Raw genomic sequence first — 27,550 nt, forward strand, 5'->3', positions numbered from 1 at the left:
CTCCTCTTTTGTGTTTGTATTTTCTATCTATTGATGTGTTTTTATCTGACTGTACACCGCCCCGAGTCCCTTTGGGGAGAGGGGGCGGTATAAAAATCTAAATAAAAGTAAAGTAAAGTAAAAATATTAGCCCAGGCAGGGATCTGCAAAATTGGCTCTTAAGACTGGTGGACTTCAACTCCCAGAATTCTGAGAGTTGAAGTCCACCAAGGGCATCAATCATATTAGCCCAGGCAGGGATCTGCAAAATTGGCTCTTAAGACTGGTGGACTTCAACTCCCAGAATTCTGAGAATTGAAGTCCACCAGTCTTAAAACAGCAAACTTTGCAGACCTCTGTGTTAGCCCAAAGCCTGGCGCTGGGCGGGCCTTGCTCCCCCATTGGTGGAGCCCCAAGAAGCGAGGAGGGAGAAAAAGAGACGGAGGCCAAGGAGCTTCTCCCCCCCCCGCAAAAATCTTATCAGGGAGCCGGCGGGCAGTAGCAAATTAGCTGATCACGCGGCGTGATCGGCTAATTTGCTACTGCCCGCCCGGCTCCCCGGTTAGATTTTTGCTGGGAGGAGGCGGGGGGGAAGCTCCTTAGCCTCCGCTTCTTTTTCTGCCTCCTCACTTCTCGTCCCCGCCTGACTTCAGGATCCTCCCTAATCATTGTGGGTCGAAAAGAAAAAAGGGAAAGGGGCGCTTGTTTTGAAGTGCCCGAGAGGAGGGAGGGGAGCGGGCGCCCGGCACACAGAAGAGCCATATTAAAGTGTGTAAAGAGCCGCATGTGGCTCATGAGCCACGGCTTGCCCCAAAACATCTAATAGAATGGATCCATGGAAATACTAGCAGTAGCAGAAATAATTCAAGTACCAATACTTAATATGGATAATTTGCAAAAAGCTGGGATAGCTCAAACTTATTTAAAAATAGTTTAGAATTCAGAACTCAGTTTTATCTGAGTAATACCAAGTAAAAAGGGGGCATCTAGGTATTAGTATTTTAAAATGTATTTATCCTATAGTATATGCATTTCATGAGTAACAAGGTCAAAGTAATTTCTATGAGCAAATTCTGATCATGTCTAACTTGTGGTACTAAAAAATTATAATATCCTGTAATTACCAGTATCAACTGGGGAAAGTAGTTCATAGTACACAGTAGTTCACAATTTATGCAGATGTGATGCAGTCAAAGTTATTGCACTTTCTACCAACTTAGTACCGATCGAATCAAAATTGACACTTAACAGAAGCAAGTATAGTTTTTGATTTACGATTGGTTACTTAATGACAGTTCAAAGTTAAGACAGAATTCCTTAGAGCTAATTATGACCTGTTTTCAAAGTTATGACAGACGCACGTGCACATATATATACTTAGATATGTGACTACATTTTGGGTGCTTGGCTCACTTTTATAGATCTTTGCAGAGGTTACATGATTGCAATTTGCAATATTTTTTTTCCAGTTTCTAGTGTTTACTTCCTGTTTCTTGCAGAAAATTTTCATTGGGAAAATTGATTTGCTTAACAGCCAGGGCATCCGCTTAATGGCTGCAGCAAGAATTTTTAAAAAATCAGGGCTGGTCATGTATTACCTTGACTTCAACAAGTTACAACTGTAATTCCAGCTCAATTATAGTCATACAATAAGTGAAGGAGAACCTGTAAATATTAATTATATATTCATTGTATTAAAAGTTTCAGGAGTGTCAAAAGATGCTAGTACCTATCTGACTACAGTACCCTTTTGCCTCAAAATCTATATTTGTAACGTTTCTTCCAACTTTGCAGAAAATTAGTATTACAAATACGCCTAGCTTTCCTTTTTAAGAAACCCATGATGCCCTATGTTTTTAGTGTATGGTACCAAATTCATTCCATCAACATATATTTATTAACTATTTTTTCCACGTGTTTCTCCTGATTTGTCCTGATAGAAGCTAACTATGACTTTACTGAACTTCCTCAATATTGATTGGTTGGAATACGCAACCTTGAATATGGCTGATTATATTCAGCTATATACACTGCCATTCCTGCCCTTGACAAGTGATACTTTCAAGGTTCTTTTTCGCTTCTGAAGGCTGTGGGGATTGGAATGGGCAGCAACGAGTTCAACCTTAGTGTGACTTAGTTGCTGTGGGTTTTAGGACCCACCTACATCTCGAGATTTTTCATCTTTATTTCTGGATGAGATAGCGTTACCCAAAAAGATTTGGTGCTGAAATATACAGGCACAGACCAAACATTGAACAAAGCTGGAAGCCCTCACTCTGAAGCATTTCAAATTGTCCTAATCCCCGTTTCCTATTTTGTTTTTTCTCAAAAAAAATCTATTCTATTATAATCAACCTAGGCATCACACATTCCCTTAAGCGCTCGCTCAAATTGAGTTTAATTCTCTGATGCGTGTTAGACACATCCATACGGTTTTCTGTAAAACATGGAAGTAAGTTTACTTTTGAGTGTGCCTGTGTGTGTGTGTATAATTTATTCCCCAATCTAGCTAACAAAATTCCACCATGTGCCAACAAGATTCAGACCTATTTAGCTTTTCATCAAGATTATGTAGGTACTACCATGTAGGTACATTATGTACCATATTTTTCGGAGTATAAGACGCACCTTTTCTCCTCAAAAAAGAGGGTAAAAATCAGGGTGCTTCTTGCACTGAATACAGCATTTTTGGCCTATCCCCTTTGCAAAAATTGACGTGCAGAGGGCTTGGTGGGTTTGCAAAGTGCTCTTGGAAGCTGGGGAGGGCAAAAATAAGCAAAAAAATGAAGCAATTTTTTATTGCTTTGCTCCCTCCCCCCCCCAGCCCCCAGCAGCACTCTACAAGCCTCCCAAATTCTCTGCATGTCCCCCCCACTCTTTATTTGCAAAGAACAAGGTGTGCAGTGGGTTTGGGAAGGCTGCAGAGTGCAAACGCTTTTTTAAAAAAAATTACCTCTTCAAAATCATGGTGCGTCTTATAGTCCGAAAAATACGTAGGTACATGATGCAGGTAGTCTTTGATTTACAACAGTTCATTCAGTGACTGTTCAAAGTTACCACAGCACAGGAAAAAAGTGACTGATGACCATTTTCCATACTTAGGACCTTTGCAACATTCCTATGATCATGTGATCAAAATTCAGATGCTTGTGCAAAAAGCCTCATATTTCTGACGGTTGCAACATTCCTATGATCATGTGATCAAAATTCAGATGCTTGTGCAAAAAGCCTCATATTTCTGACGGTTGCAGTGTCCCAGGATCATATCATTTTGTGACCTTCTGACAAGCAAAGTCAACGGAGAGCCAGATTCACTTAACAACCACGTTACTAACTTAACAACTGCAAAATTCATTCTCTTAGCAACAAAATTTTGGTGCTCAATTGTGATTGTATGTCAAGGATTACCTGTATTCTGTTTAAGGATCCTTGCCATACACAGATACAATTCATGTATAGGTAAAACATACAACAGCTATTTGAAGTGAAAAGAGAAAAAAAAGGACAGAAAGTTGCTTCATCAGTAACAGTACTTTCGCTTGGAACGTAGTAAGGGAAATATGAAAGCAAGCCCCAGTTATAAGGACTAACATAAAGACCCTGTGGGAGGAAATTCTAAATGCCACCCTTCTATTTATAGATGAGAAAAACGGGTGTTGTTGGGAAAACGTCGACAAAAGCGAGTCTGAGAAGGTGCTACTAGACGCCTCCTGATTTCTGGCTCCGGCAAGAAGAAGACCTGAAAGAAGCTGCGCTCTATCCTTTGCGGAGCCCACGTAGTTTTCATCTGTTACTGCTTAAAAGCGGTGCAGCAGCAGCGGCGGCGTCCGCGGAGGTAGCGGCTCTCAGAAGGCCCCTGAGAGGGGAGGGAGCAAAAGCAACGACGCCGGGCGAAAACGCTCGGCTTCCGGGCACCGTCGCCGAAGCTCGGCGCGGGTGGGTGTCCGCCTCCGTCAGTGCCACCGTGTCTCCTTGCGGCAGGCAGACCTGGAAGCAGCCCCGTCTTGCCTCGGTAACCGATCCGATCCCCGCTGTCCGGTCAGCCGCATGCAGCCCTCACCCTGGAGCGGAGGCGGCGGATCGAAGAGCTCTCCAGATCCTCCCGGCAGCGGCTGGTCCAGTCCAGGGACAAGATGTTCTCCAAGTTCACCTCCATCCTGCAGCACGCCGTGGAAGCGGTAAGGCCACCGGAAACGCTCGCCACGCAAGGCCGGGGCTTACCTCGGGCCTAAGCTGGGGAACGCTCGTTTTTCAGGGCCCTCTCTCGGTTTCCCTCTCTTGTCCAACCGCCTCCGTCTTTCTGTGTCAGATCACCTAATAATTTTAACTTGTTTATTTTTTCCGTTTGGGGAAGAAGTGGGGGAGGGAACCACCCCCGCCCGGATTCAGACGGCAAAGTAAAATATAAGAACTTGACAATATAATTCTTGCTTCCTTTTTTTCTTCTAGTCCCTGATTGAACTCGGCTATATAGCTCAGTGTCTTTTCTTTCTTTCTTTACTTTCTTTCTTTACTTTATTTGTTCATGTATTTGAAATATTTTGCATTTCTCTTGCATTATGCTTCTGGGCCTGGGCTACAGGAGGGGTAAACCAATAGACAACTGTTTATGTTAAAACAAAAAATGTAGCCAAATAAAAACTAGCTATAAGGCTCTGGTAAATAAAAAGGTACTTGTTTTGCAATGAAAGACAATTAGACAATTAAAATGGATGTAGTGCTAATTTTGGAAGCCTTCAGGACAATAGCAAAACAAATCTTACCACAAAATGCAGCTTGTGTTATATGGGAGTGAGTCTTCCCATTTTTATCCAGTGCAGGGCGTGCTTTGAAGAGAGGATCTGATCTGCTGTCAGATCACTTGATCCTTGATTTTAAAGAGGTTTCCCCAGGGAACAAAAGTGTAGAGATGAGAGAGTTTGATGGCTCACATCTGGTCCCTTATACCATCTGCTTATACAACCCTAGGAGGTTTTTGGCAGGAATAGGATTATTTGTACTTTGACGATCGATCCATTGAAGTTCTGTGCTGGCCATGGAGGAGACAAAGTCCCCTATCGCACATTCAGCAAAAGATGACATCATAAGCATAGATTAGTTCAGGGCTCTACCACTACTGTGCCATGCTTGAGAACTGTATGATGACAAAGCATGACTTCTTCATATACTTTAATCATTGATAGGTCCATTACATGCCTATCACTCCTAGTTACCACATAGATAGATTTTCTCTAAGATCAGCTAATCTGTTTGTTCATGATTGTTCATCATCTCTGAAACTATCCATTTTGCTTCTGACCATCTTATTCTTTATTTTCTTTCTATCTTTCCCAGCATAAGAGTATTTCTGGAGATCTAGGTCTTCACATAATGAACCCTAGTTATTTGGGTTTCAAGTGAGAACTGTGGATTGATTTGTTCAATTATCCTTCAATTTGTTTTCTTGGCTGTCCACAATATTCTTAAGAGTCTTCTTCAACATCAAAGTTGAAAAGCATTGTTCTTCCGATCCTATTTCTTTAAAGTGCAACTTTCATTTCCACAGAGTGTTGCAGGGAATAATGTAGCTTGCATGATTCTGATCTTTGTAGATATAGACACATAACGGTATTTTAATATCTTTTCCAAAGCATTCATTAGTTGCTCTACTGGATGCTAGTCTATGGCATATTTAATCATAAGAGTCAACTAAGCTAATGGTAAAGGGTGGAATGAAAGCAGCATATTACTACAGTAGTAAAACAGTTTTTAACCGCATAAGCATATATTTTTCGTATAAGAGACTAGCACAAGTGGAAATGCATCCTTGTCACATTGAAAAATTGACAGTGCAAATTAGCTGTAACCTTTATATGCATTTAACCAGAAAGTTGTATTAAACTTGGTAGGACTTTTTGCTAACACATTCTTGATTAAGACTGCATACTAGGACACCAGGAATTGGTTTCATGGAAGACAGTTTTTCCACGGACCAGGGGCGGATGGTTTCGGTTTTGCTTGCTCACCTGCCACTGACCTGCAGCTGTGCTGCCTGGTTCCTAACAGACTATTAACCAGTATCATCTTACAGAGTATAGATTCAAGTATAGTGGGTTCTAAAGAAATATCAGTTACATAAGGGACAGTTGTGTGATACATGCATTATAAACTTGTCAGTAGGATCCATACAGGTTATTCCTGCAATTAATCTATGCTGAACGCATACCATCATCTATTCCTATGCAAAGGAAATGCATCCTTGAATGCTGTTTGATTGTGATAACTAAAGGCACATGCATGTGTGTGTGTGTGCGCACACACACACACACCACATTAATATAAGTATGCTTTCTGTGAGTAGATTATATAGATCAAGGAATTATTTCTGCCACAAGAACTAGCAGTATCTAGATTAATGCTGAAGCATGATGTTTATGTTGTAGGCAACACTAATTCCTTCACGTATATGTGTATGTATATATATATAATATTTTTATATTTATAATTTTTAAAGTTTAAAAAAGATAAAACTAATTCAAATTAATAAAAAATATGAAGGAGGAAAGAAAGAAATCAAAGGGAAAGCTAAAATTACAAGGACGGGAGAAAAAAAGATGAAAAGAAATAGCTTCTGATTATAAATTATAAATGTACCTCTTACTCTAAGGTTACAACATGACTCATTGTTCACTACACTTAATGCTGCAGAGTATTTTTCTTTTTGGATACCACACATATTTAAGAATTCATTTGAGTCAATTTATGTGCTCTGAGTAATCGCAGATTACCCATGGTTTCTCATATCTGCGATTGATAGAGATGTATCAATATGTAGAATATGTAATGCTTTTAATGTATCATTGGTTTTGACCTTATACTTAGGAACCCAAAGAATGACAGATGGATTTTTGTGGGTACATACGAACATTCACAATGCGTTCTCATGGCGGAATGCTCAGTTGTGCCAATGAATGCTAGTGCTGCAAAAGACTGCATACATTTAATTATTGCAATTGCAATTGCTATGTTCAAGAATCTCCTACTCTTAGTTCATAAAAGAACAGTAGACGGCAGAAAACGAATGTGATCCAGAGGTGAAAATGGGGCATTTCTGTATATCACCAGCCAACCACATTCAATCTGAAGAAAAGACCACCTGAAGCACTATCAGTCTGACCCAGTGATATCCACCATGACTGAATGAAAGAGGAGAACTCACTGAGAGATGAAGTATACAGACAATAGCTATGGAAGGAAGAGAAATGAAGTTTTCAGGGGAAGAGATAATTGTAGGGTCTGGAACATAACTTTTCAGTTATAGATTCAGCAATCCATAGATTCAGGGTGTTGCTATACACAACTTTGATATTCATAGCTTTACCATGCAACAGAAAATGCAGACCATTTATTCATGCATTTGTAATATGTATATATTTATATTACTTGAATTAATCTGTTAGGTCATACATCTTACGCATTATTAGAAACTCTACTGTTAATACTATCAGTAGGCAGTAGTGTTGTTGTTTATTGTCCTGATCCTCACAGTTGGTGCATACATATTTCAGTGAATAGTAAATACAATGTATGTTCTATATATGAAAATTGGTTTTATTTTATGTTTTTACAAATCACGTTCCCAAAAAAGTATTGTAGAAATAATTGATAAAGAGCATCAATCCTATTAACGGGTGTTTTTTAAAATCAGACTAGCAAGACTCAAATTATTGAATAGAATGGATTTTTGATATAAGTGCTAGGTGAATTTACAAAGTTTTGCATACTTTTATTGTTTTGTGTTCATTCAGAGTCAAAGATTTTGTTCAAAATATAATCTTGTGGCTCATTAAAATCACTAGCTGGGTTCACATATGCTAAGTTGTTAGAGCCACAAAAATTTGGACTGTTGGACATTTTTGGATTTTGAAAAAATGATGCTGGTATTGAATAAGTCACAAATTGACTTTTTTTGTAATTAATGGAATTGCTGCTATAGTAATATTGACAACCACAAAGAAAAAAACATAACGTAGACATTGATGGGTGCAAAAAGAAGTAAGAAAAACCACATGGGCATATCCATAACGATGCCATAATGTAATGTGTATGGTTTGATTTCCAGAAACTAAGATCTTAACCATTGTAGTTGAGAATTTGTTTCCTATTAAAGTCAAGCCAGGAAACTTATTACTAGCAGCAATTTAAGGAAAACAGGATTTAAAGCTTTGGGGTAATGATGATTTCAGATCATATTTATTATAGTACTTAAGATTGGGTAAAGGAGGAAATTATACTAAATTAAACAGGGTGTTTTAGTTGAAATAAAATACAGTGATATAAGCATGGAATGTGCAGACAAATGTTTGTGAAGTTTGTGTGTATTTTCAGTTAAGTAAATCATTTTCTTCTCAAAAACCAACTAAGAGAAGCACTAGGTAAGGTCTGGAGAAGGAAGGTGAGCCATATGATAAAGTAGAGGACTTAGCCAATCAGAAAAAGGTCTTAAGACACTTGAGATTTTCAATACATTAAAAGTTAAATGGCTAAGACCTTCCATCATGTGGTTCACCTCGTCATTGGAAAGATTGTGCAGTGGGTAGTCTTGTAAAAACTAAGGAGTTCTGGGAATATATATGGCAGAGGCAATATTAGCAGCCATTAGAAGGGAAGGTGTGTTGCAGGCATAGGCTTTTAAGCTTTGATTGAGGCATGGGCAGCCCAGTTCAGGGACCCATCTGCCACCACCACTAGGGTCCTGAAGAACTGCTGGCCATGGATGCCCAATGCCAACAACATTTATGGCACTGCCTGGACTCTTTGTGAAGGGACATCCTGGCAGGCCACTTCCAGGAATACTTGCAGCACAAGCTACATAGTATGCATTGCATAGTCCCAGAAGCCCTCATCTCTCCACTTCTTCCAGTAATGCCACCATTCCAAACAGTACTTGTCAAACAGCTTCCCATCTTTGCCTGGAGAACTGCCGCCTGATCGCCTGCCTTGCCAGGCATTGGAGAAGCCATACTACCTTTTCCGTAGCCAGGCCTAGTTAGCTTTAACTTCAACAAATGAGTTCCATTGTTCTGCTGACCTTACAGCAAGGTTTTATTTCAAGGTTTTATCCTCATCCAGCACCTGATTCCTGGACCACTAGCAGGGTGAAGAAGATAACAAAGGGCAGTTGTGAACAGAGGGGACGAAAAGGTATATGGTGGAGTGCAAAGATGATGGAGAGGAAGTAAGGAGGTATATGGAGTTGAAACTTCCCTAGCTCGCTTCAATGTCTTGCCCTCAGCACTTCTGGATGGTCGTTTCAAGAGGCTTCCGATTAATGAGAGGCTGTGCCCTTGTGACAGAGCCAAGGTTGAGAGAGCGGAGCATGTCCTTCTATTTTGCCCTATGTATAGCACGGATAGATCTAGGTTACTGTCTCTTCCTGAAATTGTCCCTTCTGGACCTGATGGCTGTGATTTGTTTGTGCATTGCCTTGGGGATGTCTCCTCGTACATCACCTCTCAGGTTTCCAGGTTTTTCTTGAGAGCTGTGACCATTAGAGGAAAGAGCTGTAACCTCCCTTAGTTGGGCTTTTGGTGACTGGCTGCTGTGTCTCTTTTGTAGTGGTCGTGTTTTGGTCTGTGACTGTAAATAAAGTATTATTATTATTATGGAGTTGAAACACCCCTGCAGTAAATGCAGGCGACCCAAATTTTGATGATGTTACAGCAAGGGTACTTCAGTGCTTGTAACCTTGGGACCAGCCATAAGTCCATTTTTTTTAACACTCTTGTAGTTTCAAATGGTCACTGAACCAAAGGTCGTAAGTCTTGCTAGGGCCCTTCTCATATTGCTTTTATTTTGTTCTATTATAATTTTTACTCTTAGCTTTTTCCCCTGAATAAAATCAGAATATTTTTATAAATAAAAGTAAATAAGTTAAAGATAACACACATAAGTTTATTGATCATTTTTTTTCAGAATTATATAACCTGATTTAATGACAGCCGTATTTTATATTATTCTCCTGTTGAACAATGTATCTGTCAAGTATATTTTGTTACAACTTCATAAGTAAATTTCAAATATTATTGTAGAAATATAAAATACATATTTTGAAGAAAATGTCTTCCATTTGTTTGTATTTCTTCAGCTTGCACCTTCCCTTCCATTGCAAGAAGACTTCGTTTACCATTGGAAGGCAATTACCCATTATTACATAGAAACATCAGGTAAGATAAAATTCTTTATTGTCACTTAGAAAGTAGTAATCTAAAAGAATCTTCTTCAATTTATTATCCTTCCTCAATTCAGTGGATGGGAATTGTAGTTCCACACGTATGGCATACACAAAATCAGATCCAAGAAGTAATAAAATAAAGAGGAATCTAGTTGATGACCTCTGGATGGTGTACTTGCAACACTTCAAAAACACATTTGTAATGTTAGAAGTCCAGAAGTTCAGCTGTTGCAAGTTGTTCCTGTGACTTTGACTTTCTTTACCTTGAAATACCATTTATTTGTAGAAAGTTGCATAAGGGGAAATGCAGCAACTTTCCATTGGTTTATTTATAATGTAACCGTTTTCTTAGATGAAATTGTATCTCAATTGCTTTAAGCATTCTGAGATAAATAAATACCACTTAGCTTCAGTTAATTTTTTTACACTAGTAGTATAAATATTTTGTTTGCTTTTATTCATATGTTAAACATGAATATTTTATATTTAAACTTGACATCAGAAAATATGTGTAATTAGTAATATGGAAGATGAGGATATATAACTGACTTTTTCCAAATTGTTTTTTCAAGAGTTTTCTTGTCTTTTTTGTACCAAAATATCATCAACCATTTGCTTTAAGCTAATTGAACAGATATGCACCAATTTCAGTGGTTAGTCAAAATAATATATTTGCCTTTTCTGTTTCTTCTATCACATGAGAAAATGTAAAAGTAAATAAAAACAATATTTGCTAAAATGGCAAGTTACTGTGCCATGCTAATGAAGCTGGATCTTAATGTAAATGCTTTCTGCAGATGACAAAGCTCCTGTGACTGATACCAATATTCCATCACATCTGGAGCAGATGTTGGACATTTTGGTTCAAGAAGAAAATGAAAGGGAATCTGGAGAAACAGGTCCTTGTATGGAATATCTGCTACATCACAAAATTTTGGAAACTTTATACACTTTGGGCAAGGCTGATGTAAGTTTATCAGATTTTATCAATAAAGGCCAGATCTTATGATTGGATGTAATTGCATTTATTTCACACATGTTAAATCTTCATGTTCTTCCAGTCTTCTTGAACAAGAAATGATGTCTTGGAAATGATAATTTAGGAAGATGTTACTATTGAAAGTTAAAAACATGCATAAACACATGAAAATAATGACATGTGAAAGTCTCGCAGATTGGGCAGATTGAAAACTATTGAACTCTGAATTGGTTTGTTCCTGAATTATTCAATCCTGTTTTCTTATTGCCCAATCTATCTGTTAGTCTTTATTGAAATTATAAATTCGTAATTTATTTGATTTGTAAATTCATCAAAACTGCACAAACAAAGGCAAATCACCATCCTTCCTGTGATGTTGCTTTCATTGTAGTCTCTCCCCACCCCCACCCCCTTTCCCACTGCTGGGAAAGTGTCAGCATACATGGCCTCATCTTCCTAGTTTTAGGCCCACAAATGCTAATTATATTTTCAGTAAGTCATACCTAAACCATATTGGTTGCTTTTTGCAACCATGCCTATGTACAGGCTCAGGTATCATTGTATCATTGTTTATTTAAAATGCTGGTATGACGTACGAAAAAGGTCTGGGCAGAGATCAATTCTAGTGGGAAAATGTGATTCAGAATCTTGATGGGCAACCATATAGCACCTGCTGTGTATCTTTAAAGAATCTACACTTCATAAGGTTCAACAATAGTAGGTAACATATATTTATTTTAAGGTATTTGTAACAGGTACTACATGTTTGACCCTGCTATGTAAGGTGTATTATAAAGATTCAGTTTTCTTAAATACTGTAATGTGTTCTATTTGTTATAAAACATATTGTTCTGTTTGTTAAAAAAATTAATTTAGTATTTATACTGTGTAGTATTTATTCTGTGTAGTATTTGTTACCACCTTTCAATCAACGTAGGATTCAGAAAAGCTCAATACTTCAAGTTAGAAAATAAAGCTCTGTAATATTAGAAGCTTATCAACTAAAGCTATACATATACAAATAAATATTGAAAATAATTATTGTCATCAGCTTCCCTATAATTTTAATTTTTGTTCATTTTTTTTAGTGTCCTCCAGGCATGAAACAGCAGGTTTTATCTTTTTATACCAAACTTCTGGGAAGAATACGGCAACCTCTTCTTCCACATATAAATGTACACAGACCTGTACAGGTATTGGATTAATTTCAAAACTGACACATTTGAAAATATATTGTTTGATAATTAAATACATTTTTTTTAATTTTTTTTTTATTTTAAGGACATCTACAGTATGATTCTACAAAAGAATCAGTAGAAATTGTTAAAAAAAAAAGAAATCTGATTTTAAAATACTCCTTAATTTTTTCCCAACAGAAATTAATAAGACTGTGTGGTGAAGTTCTTGCAACACCTACAGAAAATGAAGAAATCCAGTTTCTCTGCACAGTATGTTCAAAGTTGAAGCAAGATCCATACCTGGTTAATTTTTTTCTTGAAGTAAGTTAATCTATTGCTGATTGTGCTTTTACTGAATAGTCTGTTTAAGTGTTGAAAAGTCATTTTAGGTATACAGTTTTATTCTTAAAAGGGTCTTTTCAATTTCACAAAAAATTGTGCTTCATTAGCAAACACAATATTATATAAATATAATATTTAATGAATTATTTAAGCCTTATTAAATAAGACACATTTTCTCTGTTTTTACAAATAGATTCATATATATATTCATAACTCCAGAATAGCCTTTTACTTTACTTTCCTACAATAACATTCCTCGTTATAGGCATTTGTAGTACTTTTATTAACTTGAAGAAATTTAAACTGAGTTGCTTCCTAAATCACAGATTCCTTAGATAGAAATCTTTAGAAAAATTGGATTTGCATGGAAAAACAATACTAAGTGTTTGGACACATAATTTCCTTTTGATTTCAAAAGTTTTACTGGTAATTCACTCAGAGTTGTTTAAGATGGGGAGCCATATTTTTTTTAAAATAAACATAAATAAAATTGAACTTAAGGCAGTTGAGCTTCATCATTAGGGACTGGGATTATGTCAGCAATCTCATTGCTATAAGTAGAGAGTTTCTTAATGAAACTAGAAGTAACAGCCTGCCAATCACTTTTGGACCACTTACCCACTTGGTCCAGGTTATTGATGGTTGTGTATTCCTCAGAAGAAGAAAAATTGCTTTCGTCTCTCAGTCCACTTTCATCATCCAGATCCAACACGGCCTTTTGTCATAGGGATTGATGCCTATGATGTATCCCTGGGAATGCTGCCGCTAGTGGCAGATACACTCCTTCATCCTATTCCTCTGTGGATGCTATTTATCAAACTTATACAGCTGATAATTTAATTGTTCTGTCAGGAAATTTCTCCTTAGTTCTAGGTTGCTTCTCTCCTTGATTAGTTTCGACCCATTGCTTCTTGTCCTGCCCTCAGGTGCTTTGGAGACTAGCTTGCCTCCCTCTTCTTTGTGTCAGCCCCTGAGACGTTGACTCTCAGCTGCTCCTACTATATCTCCAGAAAAATTTGCTGCTTCCACTCTTCCACTGTATACTTCAAGAACTACAAGAACAGGCTTGCCTTACCTGCTATTGCCCAGGCCTATCAGAAGGAAATTGAAACCATCTATAATAACCTCCCCCATGTTATTGAATCACAATGTCTTATTCTTTCAAGGTTGAGCTCTCTTTGGAACTTTGCAGGTTACTGTTCTTAATCAATGCTATGACAGCCCACCATCAGAACATTTTGTTCCCTTTAAGACTTTGCATAGATGGCTAGATATTTCTTGTGGTCACATTACAAGATAGAAGTAGAACTATATGTTGTTTCATGCCCTGTTTGCTGCTGGTCAAAAAATGTTCCAGGAAAATTCTCTCGTGCTACTGGATGTAAATTAGCACCAAAGCAATTGGACTAAATTTCTGGCTTCAGAGGAATGTGCCCAAAACAGTGCACAACACATCTCTACACAAATAACACAATTCTTATTAATTATGGTTTCCACCTTGGATTTTTTCTTTTTTTCTCTGGATTCCACTACCTAATCAATTACATATGCAGTCAATATTTGCAGGAACAAAAGGCAATCCACTAAGTCTTTCATGTATGGAAAGCAAAAAATATCATATAGACACTTTGCTGATCAATTTCAATAACCTGTAATTACCTCATTAGTTGGAGACTTAGTTTGGATTTACACCAGGCACATAACTAAAAACTAGGCCACCTAAATCTTTCCTTATTAAAGCTATGAGTAACCCATTAACCCGTTATGTTAAACTACCTGCATCAAATAAAGTCTACCAATTTCCATAGATCATTGTTGGCACTTGATGCTCTAATGTCTCATTGCTCAAATCCTCTGCCTCCACCACTTATCAGGATAAATGATGACCCCAAATATGAGATGGTACATATTTTGGACTCCCATAGGTATAGACACTGATTACATTGCTTGATGGACTAGAGCAAGGGTGTCAAACTGGATTTCTTTGAGGACCAGATCAGCATTGTAGTTCAAAGCGGGGCATGGGGGGGGGGGCTGCACTCAGCCTCCCTGCACCTCATTTTCATCCTCCATGGCCTATAGCACTCCAGTCGTTTTCGGGGCCATTTTTGGGGACGTTTTCGGCTGGCAGTGCTACAGGAAAGCAAAATGTAGGGCGGGGGTGCTGCACACAGCCCACTTTAGCCGCCAGAACCATTGTGGGCCAGTCCTTTCGTATTTCCAGGGTAGATCCACAGACCAGATTTAAGCACCCCACAGACCAGATCCAGCCCATTAGCCTTGAGTTTGATATCCCTGGACTAGAGAAATGGCCCAGTGAAATGACTCAGTGGTGAAATGAATAGTGGTGAGGATGCATTCCAAGTTCATGCTCCACCTCTGTTATGTTACTTCCATAAACAATACTTTCAAAAGCATAAGCTTCCATCTGAGATTGGACAGAGTTCTGGGAAGGAAGATAGTGCCATGACCCAGGATTCAGATTCTTAAGAAGCTGCTCTAACCGAACATGTGAAATATCAGCCTCAAGAGACTCTTCAGTCAGGAATCACCCGAGGCTGATCGAACAGAAGCATCATGAGAATGGCTGGAGCTGTTGGCTTCAGCTTCCAAGCTCTCAGATTCCGAGAGTAGAGCAGAGAACAGAGCAAAGATGCTCAGTGAGGCTTCTTGTCAAGCAAGGAGTAACATTTCTTGATTAAAGATAGCTGTCTGCAACCTAATTTAAAAGGCAGCTTTATCTGTGTTACTTTATTAAAAAACAACTGACTGATTTCCTCCTTTGGCGTATCATTCTTGTGAATCTTGTTCATGAAACACTGACCTTGGACTAGCTGACAAACCAAACTCGGCTCCGTGAACTTTGGATTGGATTTTGATTACTCTTCTGCATGCTCCTGTTAAAAGCAACATTGCTCAAACAAGGTTTCTTTTCCGGAAGCTGTTTTGATTTACGTTCCTTTCCTTGACTGCCGCTACCTATTCTGCCTTGAGTAAATTGCTTTTTTTTGCCTAGCAACTGTGAGTTTTAAACTATAGTGGTGTGTGGGTATGACCTTGGAATACAGGGAAGAGGGATACTGCCTAGGAAATGTTCAGATAAGAGATGACATAACTCTCAATTGCATAATATGTACAGAGGCAGAGACCCAAAAGGGAACCTGCCTAACCTCTCAGACTGTAAAAGAGACAGCAGGAGGTTTTCATCTAGTTTCTGATAATGTAGCCTAAGTATAATGAACTCATTTGGTTGTATTTCCAGCCTGGCCTAAACCAAAGAGGACAATTTCATCCTTGAGAGGTTGCTAAACATAATTATTCTAGTGAAACCGAATTAGTGATGGAGATTCATCTCTTCTATCATAATTTTGAGAAAAGTATGTCTGCAACGTCTTGGGCCGGCAATTATAACACTTGTGGAAGACATTTGAGAGTGCTGCCAATTTGGTGTTTTGGGAATAATCCCTCCCAACATATAGCTTGATTCTGTTGTGACTAATAAATATTAATTAGATGCATAAAAAGGCGAGATCATTTTCAAGGAAACAGAAGTATAGCTTCTTCTGTACTAGTTCCAGATATACATGAACATTAAGGTATTTTGAGAAAGGTAGTTGGTTAGTTTTTGTTTTTGGGAGAAACTGATTATCTAGAACCATTCCAGCATTGTTTAAATTAAGGGATTGGAATCAGCATCATGTTGATTATTCTTATGACTGATCTGCTGAAAGAGAGAAATGTGAAAGTATAACCATGTACTTCTGGATATCTCCATCACATTAGATACTACTGATTGTGCAGTAATATATTGTTCGACTGGCTCTATGGGTCATAGTTAGAATCACAATTTTGGGAATTTTGCTCAGTTCCCTTACTAAGGTGTGGAGTATCCAAGAGATTCATTTTGTATCATTTGTCAAAGATCAGTACAAAATTGCTTAATGAAATAATCAGGAAGTCATTTACATCAGAGCTAGGTTCTAGTCTGCTTTGTATGGACACTGTAATGGCATGATGAGGACTAATAAATTGAGGTTGAATCCTCTTAAGAGGCTGTTGTTTTTTAAATAATTATTGTATTTAATATTATTCATTTAAATACTTAATCTCACCTTTATTTATAAATAGGTCAGTATTAAATAAAACTAAAAGAAAAAGAAAAAAAACATTGCCCCATATTTTACATCAGTAAAAGTAATATGATACGGTCATGTTGTAGTTGCTCCTTATTGACTACTTGTTCATGATTGTCGGAAGGTACAATAGTGCTGAATATTTAATTCTCCATACCTGCTGCTCTTGGACAAATTTGGAATTTAAAGGAGTTTATAATATCACAAATAATAGATATAGCTTATATTTATTTATTTATTTTGCTATAGCCACCCATCTTTCAGCAAACTCTGGATGACCTCTAATCAAAAATTAAAAGACATATAAAATCATATTAAAGTTGTAAAACTCAACTATTTAAAACATTAAAGCATCAAAAAGAACAAAAACCTGGTGCCAAATCAGTTTGATCATCTTATTATCTTCTTCCAATCTTTGATGGAAAAGGTCTTTACAGCCTTATGGAAGGCTAAATGGGTGGAGGCCTACTGAATGTCAGGCAGATATTCCGCAGATAGCCTGGCCCTGTGCCGTATAGGGCATTAAAGGTGATGACCAGCACCTTGAATTGCACCAGGAAAGAAACTGGAAGCCAGTGAGCTCATTCAACAGAGACTTTACATGGACAAGCCTACAGTAGGACACCCCCCCCCCCACTACTGTGCTTGCTGCTGCATTTTGGATCATTTGAAGCTTCTGGGTGGTCTTCAAGGACAGCCCCATGTAGAGTGCATTGCAGTAATCCAGATGTTCTCTTTTGTTTATACTCTTTTCATTTCATCCTTTTTATGTTGTAAACTGCCTAGAATAGCCCCATGGCAAGATAGGTGGCAAATAATTTTAACAAAAACAAACAAACATGAAATTATGGAAACAGTTTAACCAGACTGTTCAGGCTTGCCAATATATATCCACTGATTTCAAGATATCCATGGTGATACAAAGTTTGATTGTTTGATAAATGAGGAAATGCATCTCACCATGCTCTGCATACCTAATGTATAATATATAAACTGAATTTGGTTTAAAAGTTTAACAACCCAATTGGATTAGAGTCTTTTTGTAGTAGTTCACTATTTCCATAATAGTGCATCAACCCGATGCCTGTGGAAAAGTTATAGCCATGGAGGAAAGACTGATAATCTTGAGAGAATCTTACAAATTTGGAATTGTATGTTTATCCTTGTAAAAGTATCTCCAACCGAATTTATTCAATATTTCTGAGTAGACATGTATAGAATTAATATTACTGAAGGTATAAACGTTTTTAATGAATGGCAGAGTTCACCTTCTGAACTTTATTAGAGTCGCTGCGACTTTTTCCATAAACTGGTCTTCTACTGTAATTGCATTTAGAAGATTGGTAATTATTATTGCCACTATTTGCAGATTTATGTGGTCATATTAGACCAGTGGAATATAGATCACACTGCTGCATTTTCCAGTGCAGTACCTTTTGTGATGAACAATGCCTCCTGCCCTATGCAATTATGTGGCTGTATTTTCAATTATCTTTCTTCCATGATTTTGTGACTAATAGTGTGAAAAGAAAAAGGGAGCAGCATATGTATCCTGACAGAGTGTGTATGATTACATTTGTTTTAATGTTTTCATTACCACAATTAACCAGTTGGACTTTTTATGTGGCGTTTGTTTGTTTGTTTGACAAGATGCTTTCTACACACCGTTTGCTGCTGAACTGAGTTGGCTTTTTTCTTTCTGTTAAGTTCAGCAAACTGTTGCTTGCTCTTGCTATCCCCAGTGGTCTGGTAGTGAAGTCCCTTGGTGATGATGCTCTTGAATCAGAAAGCATACAGCCTATTTCATTAAACTTTCCTAATAGGTGATTCCAGGCCCTGTCCTACACATTTCTTCGAGGCAGGTGAGCAGGTGGGCTGCATGAACAAATCAATGAATTTTGATTGTTTTGCATAGTGTGATTCATAAATCATCTCTTACTGCAACCCATTAACAATAATAAAGGAGCAGACACCACATTGAATTTTTTTTACTGTTTCCAGAGAAAACAGCCTGCTTCTTAATAGAAGAAATATGGCCCCATGTATTTGTTTGGGCAACAAATCCCATAAAACACCAGTGTCATGGTGCTGGAGCTTTTAAAATTATAGTACAAAATTGTGGGCTAGGTTCTCCATTCCTAATGTAGGCATAGTCATCAAGCCTTTGACACTATTTGTCAGGTTGATTCTTTCTACAAGTATTTCATTTGAAATGAAGATTAACATTAACAATTCCACATCACATCTGTGCTGAAGCCTCACTAGGTCTGAGGTCTACTTAAAAGAAGCATTGAAAACCCAATAATGTTTACATTGTTGCATACAATACTTAAATTTGGTCTTAGTTTTCCATATGTCATTTTAGCATAGCGGGATCCATGAATGTTAAAATGATGCCATGTATGAGTCAATTTCATTTTCAAAAACAGAAATCTACGGTATTTTTTAGAAAGTGTATATATGGTTTTTTATAGTAAAATATTTTCTGGCAAATAGTAGACTTCTCTGCAATACTACTCTTTTTTATCCTTTACGTTCATAATAGAACATACAGTAATTATGTTCTAACTACATTTTAGTTTTAATTATATGTTTATTTTCTGTAATGCATGGAATATTGCATGTGCTTCCAAAATAACATTACTCAAGGATAACAATTACACAATTGTTTATGCAAGTTTATTATAATTTAAGTGTGCCATATTGCCAAATACAGAAAGGAAACTGAGAGACCCATTACCGTAGTTCTTAAGGATTCTTTTAAACTGGCAAAAACTGGAACTTTGAATCTGTCTTATCATTCACAAATCAGAAGCAGATCTTTAGGCAAAAGTGAAGTGTTCAAAGTGTTTCCACTTTAAATTGGGCAGCCTTTAAAAAGGTTTCATAATTTTGTATAGTGGTAAGTACAGATTTCCCAATTCCAATAACATTTTTTTTCCTTTTAGATGTGTGCAATTAGAAGCATGACTAGATTAGCACTTAAAACCCTTCTTAGAACTCAGAAAAATAAAGTGAGTTGAGGTCTTAAACTAAATTCTTTTGGATTTCTTTTGAATTAATATTAGAAGATGCCTTGCATATCATAAATGTCTGCTTTCATTTGGAAAGGTATGTAGAGTATTGCACCTGATTGTACAATTCCTAGCAAATTTTTGTAGCACACTTTAAATTGTTGAAGGATGTCCTGTTTCTTCTATTTTTAACATGTTATTCGGTAATTCTGACTAACCAGATTGACGGGAAGTATGTTTTAATTAGATAAGAAGCAGAAGAAGTAAACCACCAAGGCTAACAAATCAAACGATAATGTGTGTGGTTTTTTAAAAAAATGATTGATGCATGCATGTAATTAGGTTACAAATAAACACAGGATAGTAGCTTATGTAATCAGGCTAAAATTCATGGAAGATTGCTTGATGTTGATAAATTTCTGCAGTCTGTATAAAATATATAATGCAATGAACTAGGCAGTTTTTATCTCCTGCTCTAAGATCTGAGAATCAAAAATACATTCTGTGATTAAACATTCTTAAAATATGAAAGGCATAATGAAAAGCTTCCTTGTGTTACATTATTCAATTCAAATGCATTTTAGTTACTTAGAAACTTAGACCCTCGGGAATCAGTTTAACATTTTAGGTTTCTTCTGCTGTTTCTTCATTTCCTTTGGGTTTCTTCGTGCTGTATTTCTGCTACAAATCAAGCATTGATTTTATCTTTGTAATTTTCCATTTTAATTTTTTTTTCCAGAACAAGCAGAAAGGATTGGCTTCAAAAGATGCAGCAAACTCAATCACAGAGGACCTCGTAAAAAGGCAAGATTCTGGAGTGACAGATACAGGACAGTCAATTCAATCTGAAGAAACATCAAATAGGACAAAGCAAGCAGAGAGAGAGAATGACCTTCAGCAGGCAGATAATTTCTCTGCAAATCAAATTGAATTAAACATCCCTTTATCTCCAGAGGCTTTAGCTGTTCGCCCACATGGGGATTATAATTTGGTGAATTCTCTGCTCAACCTTACCAAAAGCCCAGTGAGTGTCTATTTATTATAGCAGAATTAATTTTGGATTAAAGAGAGACATCATTTCTCTGTCTGGTGGTTGTTTGGCTGCTGAGTAATCATCACGTCTACAGATCCACTTTGACCAATATTCACAGGAACCCTCACAAATTTGCTCTAATTTGTGGTTTTCAAACTGTGGATCAGAATTTCTAGTAAATTGTAAGCTACTGAGGGTGGGGCATCAGATGTCACACTGGGCAGGCAAAGTGCAAACAAGTCTAGGCATTACCCCTGTTCACCTTATTTGAGGGGAGACGGGCTATTGTATAGCTAAGTCTGAGAATTCCTGTATATGGAAGAAATATAATGATTAAAAGTGGTTTATTCCTTATATAACATAAGGAACACCAACAAAATCGTTAGTTTTCTTGGCAGAAAAGTCATTAATTCACTATTTTCCGAAGGGCATACTACAGAGTTAGAGAACCACTATTGTAAGTTCCTTAAGACTTATTCTGAATGGTGTCCTGTTAGTACCTAATCTGCTAAATAATCCTTTAAATTAACAAGGACCTTTAGAACTTGTTTAAACTATCCCATTTTGTTAGCCATGTTGCCTGCAAATGATAGACGTTCCCACCCTAGAAGTGTGGTGAAACCCACTCACTTTTTTTAAGGTTAGTACAGCTGCATTTGAGAATGGAAACTTCCTTTAAGCTATTCTGTATAAATAGAGTCAATCCTGATTATGATGGTCTGTATGTATAATACATAAATAAGCAAAATTAATCCTACATATACATTCATGCCATAGTATGTAATCAATTCAATCTATTTTACCCACCCCTAGGTCACAGAAACCATATGATTAGATGTGCTTCAATTTAGTAAAATCTGTTGATCTTCCTTCACAGGATGGCCGAGTAGCAGTGAAAGCTTGTGAAGGCCTCATGCTTCTAGTGAGTTTGCCTGAACCAGCAGCTGCCAAGTACTTAACACAGAATATATGTTTATGTGAACTGCTGACAGATAGGCTGGCGTCTCTTTACAAAGCCCTCCCTCAATCAATGGATCCTTTAGATATCGAAACAGTCGAAGGCATTAACTGGGGGTAAGTATTCTGTCCTTGCACGCTTGTATTATTTTTTGGGACACATTTTGCACATAAGCTGTAGATTGATTTATATTTATAACCTACCTTATACTTGAGATCAGTTAAAATTTAAATGTCTCTCAGTTGGAAAAAGTATCAGCATCAATACAGCAATGAAAATTACCTAAATGTTTAGAACTCTTGCTTATCATTATGCCACAATGGCAGGAAATATTAAATATTTAAATTGCTTTCATTTCCTGCATTCTAGTTTGGACTCCTATAACTACAAAGAAGACGCATCTGCTTTCCCCGGCAAAAGAGCTCTGATTTCATTCCTATCCTGGTTTGATTACTGTGATCAACTCATTAAGGAAGCTCACAAGGTTTGTGATACTTGTTTCAGTCATTGCCAAAACAAATTCACAAAGCTATGGTTTGTAAATCATGAAGATGACGTCTTGATATCCTCTATATTTTAGACAACTGCTCTTGCCATGGCAATCTCAGTGAGGGAACGTTTTTTCATTGGCGTGATGGAACCTCAACTAATGCAAACGTGAGTAAAATGAAGTGAGCTTTCCCCCATCTTTTTTATTTTTAACAACGGAGCCCATGTTATTCAATTTGTTTTTTAAAATTCTTGTTATGATCAGTTCAGAGATTGGAATTCTTACTTCCACTGCCCTGTTGCATCGTATCGTTCGTCAAGTTTCATCAGATGCCTTAGTTCACGAAATGGTTTACTTCATCCTTGGAGAGCAGCGGGAGCCCGAAAAACTAATGGATGTCAACAGGCATCCATTGCGACATCGCTTAATTGAGCACTGCGATCACATTTCAGATGAGGTAAGAAGTTCAAATATAGCAAGTGCACAATGCTATTTTGAAACAAATGGTGTTCAAGATGTTTATTAATAAGTTAAGTTTTAAATGGTGAACAACATTGCAAAATAGTTCATCTTTAGACACCCGATAACTATAAGTAAATATATATTTTAAAAGCTTGAATGCAGATTATACTGCTACACCTTCTAATAGTTTCATTTCTAAGTGGGCAGACCACTCTTGAGGATGAATAATTCAGAGTAATAAAGAACTGAAAAACAAATACTTAAAAGTCTGTGTGCAATCCCTAGCATATGTGCTTCCTTTCCTATCTGTTATATAGAGGATAGTAGCATTTTGGGATGTGATGCAGAGATGGGTAAGAGGAAATGGAAAATCATGAAGTAGAAAGGCCTGTCAGCACTTTCAAAGGCTGGGCAAGTCACTGATAGCCTAAAGTGCTCGACTGGTCTAGGAATTAGAAGACTAATACCTCAAGATTTGCCTCAAGATTTGAATGTTACAGGCTAGGAAGCATGATTCACTTAAGTGCTACTTTGAACCTGTGGCGTGTCTTGTTTCCATTCTCTAAGCAGAATACTATAGAATAGAATATGCATGAGAAAATTGTGGTCCTTCAGTTGTTGCTGAATTGCAGTTTCAGTAATAGCCGTACAAACCATACTAATTCAGTACTGGAGATGGATGACAATTTCCCATCCCTAACCTAAAATAGTTCATTCAGATGGCTTTACAAAATAATTTTACAGCAGCTTTTCCTAAATTTACACCTGTAACGAGCCACCAGATTAGGAGATTGTAACAATTATATTGTTACGATAACCAAAACTTATTTTCCAAGTATTGATTGCATTAAGTATGTATTTCTATGATAGTCTCTAGAGCTGTTTTATCAGTGACAAGCATCATAATATTGAGAATACATATGAAAAAGGAATTAACTAACCCTTTCCAGTATGTTTTAATGTGTTCTTTCCTTTTCTTCTACAGATCAGCATAATGACCCTCAGAATGTTTGAACATCTTTTGCAAAAGCCTGATGAACACATTCTTTATAACCTGGTTCTTAGAAATTTAGAAGAGAGAAACTATACAGAATATAAACCACCCTGCCAAGAAGATAAAGATGTGGTAGAAAATGGGCAGATACCAGGAGCAGTGTATGTTTTATTATGTTTTGAATTTCCTTTGAAGTTGCTATAATGTTTCATTATTTTATTTTTATTCTTTTTTAAAAAACAACAACCCTAAAATCGTTTTACTTTCATGTAGGTTTATTTGATTAAGCAAATAATTGAGAATATATATTTAATGTTTTAATGTGTTATTTTAATACGCCACAAATAGTTAGGGAGTAGAAATAAAATCATGAAAATACTGCTGTTTCATGCAAGAGAGATGAATGAAGAATGTACTTCTATCCATTTAACAGCAACCTTATCTGCAGCAGGATACTCCAAAGACTGTCATTCATGTTCTTGCCATTTATGATTATATTACTGTAATTTACTTTTGAAGACTATTTAAAAACTACAACTGGTCTAAATGCTGTGGCTGGCATGCTTACTAACCAGTCTTGGCACTGCCATGTTACACCAGAGGTGGGTTGCTCTGAGTTAGGTCTAGTTTGGCCAAACCAGTAGAAGCGGTGGCGGGAGACTACTCCCAATGCCCAGATGCTTCTTTGCATGCGCAGAAGCAAGAGCACTTGCGCGCACACGAGCAAACCAATAGTAAAACCAGTACAAATTCACCACTGTGTTACACCATTGCTGCAGGAGTCACCCAGGCTACCAGTGTATTTCATTTTTAAAATTATTTTATTGAATAATTTTGTTACAAAATAATACATTAAACATACAGAAAAGTAATAAGAAATTAAGGAATAAAAAGAAAGATAACAAAGTAAAAAAAGAAGTGGTTTCTAATCTTTTTTTTACAGAAGTTATAAATGCATTTATATTTTATCTATCCTAAGGATCCCTTAGAGAAGTTCCCTTTTCTTTACCTTTCATTTTAAGTTCATTTTTTTCTACTTTGTCTATTTTTCGGGGGATGGAATCCATAAAATGTTTTCAATCACTAACAAATGTAGTTATCGTCAATTTTGCCATCTCTGAAAATTCTGTCATCTTTACCAACCGTTTTTCCATTATGGGTATTTCAGAGAATTTCTATCTGCACATAATTTGCTTAAATTATCATTAAGAAACGTAATCTTCCATAAGGCTTTTCTAATTGTCTGTCCATTAATCCCAAAAAAGATTAATGAAGATCTGCTTTCAGTGGAATGTTAATGTTTAAAATGCTTTTTAAACTATATGTATTTGAACCCAAACTCTTTTAGCTGTTTTACAAGTCTACTAAACTTCATAAAATGACTCTTCATTTTTCCACATCTTCATCATAGAGTTGAAGTACCATATTATTCGGACAATAAGATGCTTCGGACTATAAGACACACCTACCACTTGGGAAGGAAAATAAGAAAAAAAAATCTGCCTCCCAGAAATTTCTCTCCTTACAGCAAACAGCCTGCTCAGGTTCAGCACAGCCTGATTTAGCACGATCAGCTGATTGGCGGTTGTATCTGCCTCCTTCCAGAATATTACCTATCAGCTGTTCCAGGCTGCAGGGATAACCGCCCCCATTGCTTCCACCACCCTTTGCCGCCTCCGTTTGCCCCATTTTCGGCCCCCATGCATCCCGTTTTCGACCTGCATGCCCTATCTTTGGCCTCCGCACATTCCATTTTCGGCCTGTTCCAGGTGGCGGGGATCGCTGCCGCCTGGAACAGGCTGAAAATGGGTCGCACGGAGGCTGAAAATATAGGGCATACGGAGGTAAAAAATGGAGCGTGCAGAGGCAGCGATAGATGGCAGCGATCCTCACAGCCTAGAACAGCTGGTAGGCGGTAATCTGGGAGGCAGCTCCAACCGCCAATCAGCTGCTTGTACTAAATCAGGTGTGCTGAAGTGTTTGCTGCAAGGAGCAAATTGCTGGGAGGAAGAGACTGAAGGGTGGGATCTGGTGGCTTCAGCAACATTCATTCAATAAGAGGCACAGACATTTCCACCCACTTTTGGGGGGAGGAAGTGTGCCTTATACACTGAAAAATACTTTACATATTCTAGACAGTTTTTTGGTGTCATGTACCAACGATATATCATTTTATAAAAATTATCTTGTAAATTGTAATATAATGTGATTGCCAGTCCTTTCAGCCCACATATTTCCCATTGTTTATCTGTATGTTAAAACCAAAGTTCTTAACTCAATTTACCACATTCCCTTTAACTTCTTTTTCTGTTTCAAATTTCAGTAAAAGCTTACACATTTTATATGTTCACCCTATGCATATAATTCAGTTTCAAATTTCATCTTAAGTTGTTCAGTTCCTAGTGTCCTCCTGTCTATTTTCTCTTAATAGCATATATAAAAATAATTGAAAATTAAATCCCTCTGTAGTCAGTGGATCTCTTTTAATCTTGTATTCTTTATATTCTTGTTCTGACAACTCTAGATATGTTCATCATTTCTCTTTCCCTGTTTTTTCTTTTGTATAAAATCCTTCTTGTACTAAGACTCACAAAGACATTTTCAGGCATGGCCTTGGTTTGTATCTATTCCATATCTTAATATGACAATAATATAATGGCTTTTAAAATCTACATTAACCTTAACTTTGACGTACCATTAAAAACCATATCATCCAAACCTGAGGTCATGCCCTTCTGTTTCTAAAATTCTTTTATTTTGCACAACACCCAATCTCATGCAAACCAAACAGCAGGCTATAAAGTATAATTTCAAATCAGGAAATCCCAATCCTCCTCACTCTTTTTCATCTTGAATTTTTTTACATTTAACTCTTGCTTTTTCCCTTGCTGTATAAATATCTAGATATACAGTATCTTTCTGCAATTGCTTCAATGGTGCATTGGTTGTCAAAGTAGATATTTGAAACAGAAACATCATTCTAGGTAATTAATTCTGAAGTGGTTCACGCTTCAAATATTCTGATGTTGGAATGGCCTATTTCATGATTGTTTCTTGATATAATGTTTTCATGTCTATTCAAACTATTTTTGGAATATGTTTAAAAAGCTGCTTATGAGTTGAAGGCTGTAGCTGAAAGGAGAAAGGAATAGAAATTGTACAGGATGGATGTAATTTTTTTTTTCAGATTGCAGACATAAAGTTTTCTTTTAAAGAGAAAGCATTACCTTTTATTCTTTCTTAATTTTGCGACAGAGACCTGGAAGAAGATCCTTTGTTTACAGATCTTTCTCCTGATACTATATTATCAAATCAAGAATGGCTTAGTGCTTCACCACCTACAACTCCCGATCATCCAAAAACTGATGGGAAGACTGAAGTTCACAAAATTGTAAATAGGTGTGTTAAACTTCCTAATGTTTGTTCTTAGGTTAGTATAATACTGTAAAACTTGCTTTAGGTTTCTGCAATAAATGCAATAAAAATGACTGGTATAGTATATATTTTATTAATTGTTTATTATATATGACCTTCCAGGAATAAATGTGACATGCACAGCACTTTCTTGTCCTTTTTTTTCTCATAAAAATGACGCTGTTTTTCATAGTAGGCTGGACTTGAATCTGAATCTTTCTACTCCTACAAATGATCTAACTTCTATATCACATTATTCTGCTAAATCAAAGTTACTATATGGTGGAGCTAAAAGTTTAAAGGACAGAAGATTGATTACTTTTTCTGATGAACATTGAAGCCATCATGTGACTATATGGGT

The 27,550-nt window shown here is 36.9% G+C and overlaps 1 protein-coding gene across 1 annotated transcript in view; it reads left to right on the plus strand.

Moving 5' to 3' along the window:
• The first annotated feature begins 3,718 nt into the window (after positions 1–3,718).
• FHIP2A (FHF complex subunit HOOK interacting protein 2A) overlaps positions 3,719–27,550 on the plus strand; it is a 31,900-nt gene continuing 8,068 nt past the window's right edge. Inside the window, exons 1-12 of the mRNA XM_081953522.1 lie at positions 3,719–4,157; positions 10,106–10,184; positions 10,990–11,159; positions 12,260–12,364; positions 12,548–12,670; positions 20,578–20,862; positions 21,749–21,945; positions 22,199–22,313; positions 22,410–22,486; positions 22,584–22,776; positions 23,767–23,936; positions 27,031–27,174. Coding sequence (XP_081809648.1) covers positions 4,113–4,157; positions 10,106–10,184; positions 10,990–11,159; positions 12,260–12,364; positions 12,548–12,670; positions 20,578–20,862; positions 21,749–21,945; positions 22,199–22,313; positions 22,410–22,486; positions 22,584–22,776; positions 23,767–23,936; positions 27,031–27,174 — 1,703 coding nt within the window. The 5' untranslated portion in view covers positions 3,719–4,112. The remainder of the gene's footprint in view (positions 4,158–10,105; positions 10,185–10,989; positions 11,160–12,259; positions 12,365–12,547; positions 12,671–20,577; positions 20,863–21,748; positions 21,946–22,198; positions 22,314–22,409; positions 22,487–22,583; positions 22,777–23,766; positions 23,937–27,030; positions 27,175–27,550) is intronic.

This window comes from Natrix helvetica (genome assembly GCF_964273705.1).
Source record: "Natrix helvetica genome assembly, chromosome: 5".
NCBI classification, from domain to species: Eukaryota; Metazoa; Chordata; class Lepidosauria; order Squamata; family Natricidae; genus Natrix; species Natrix helvetica.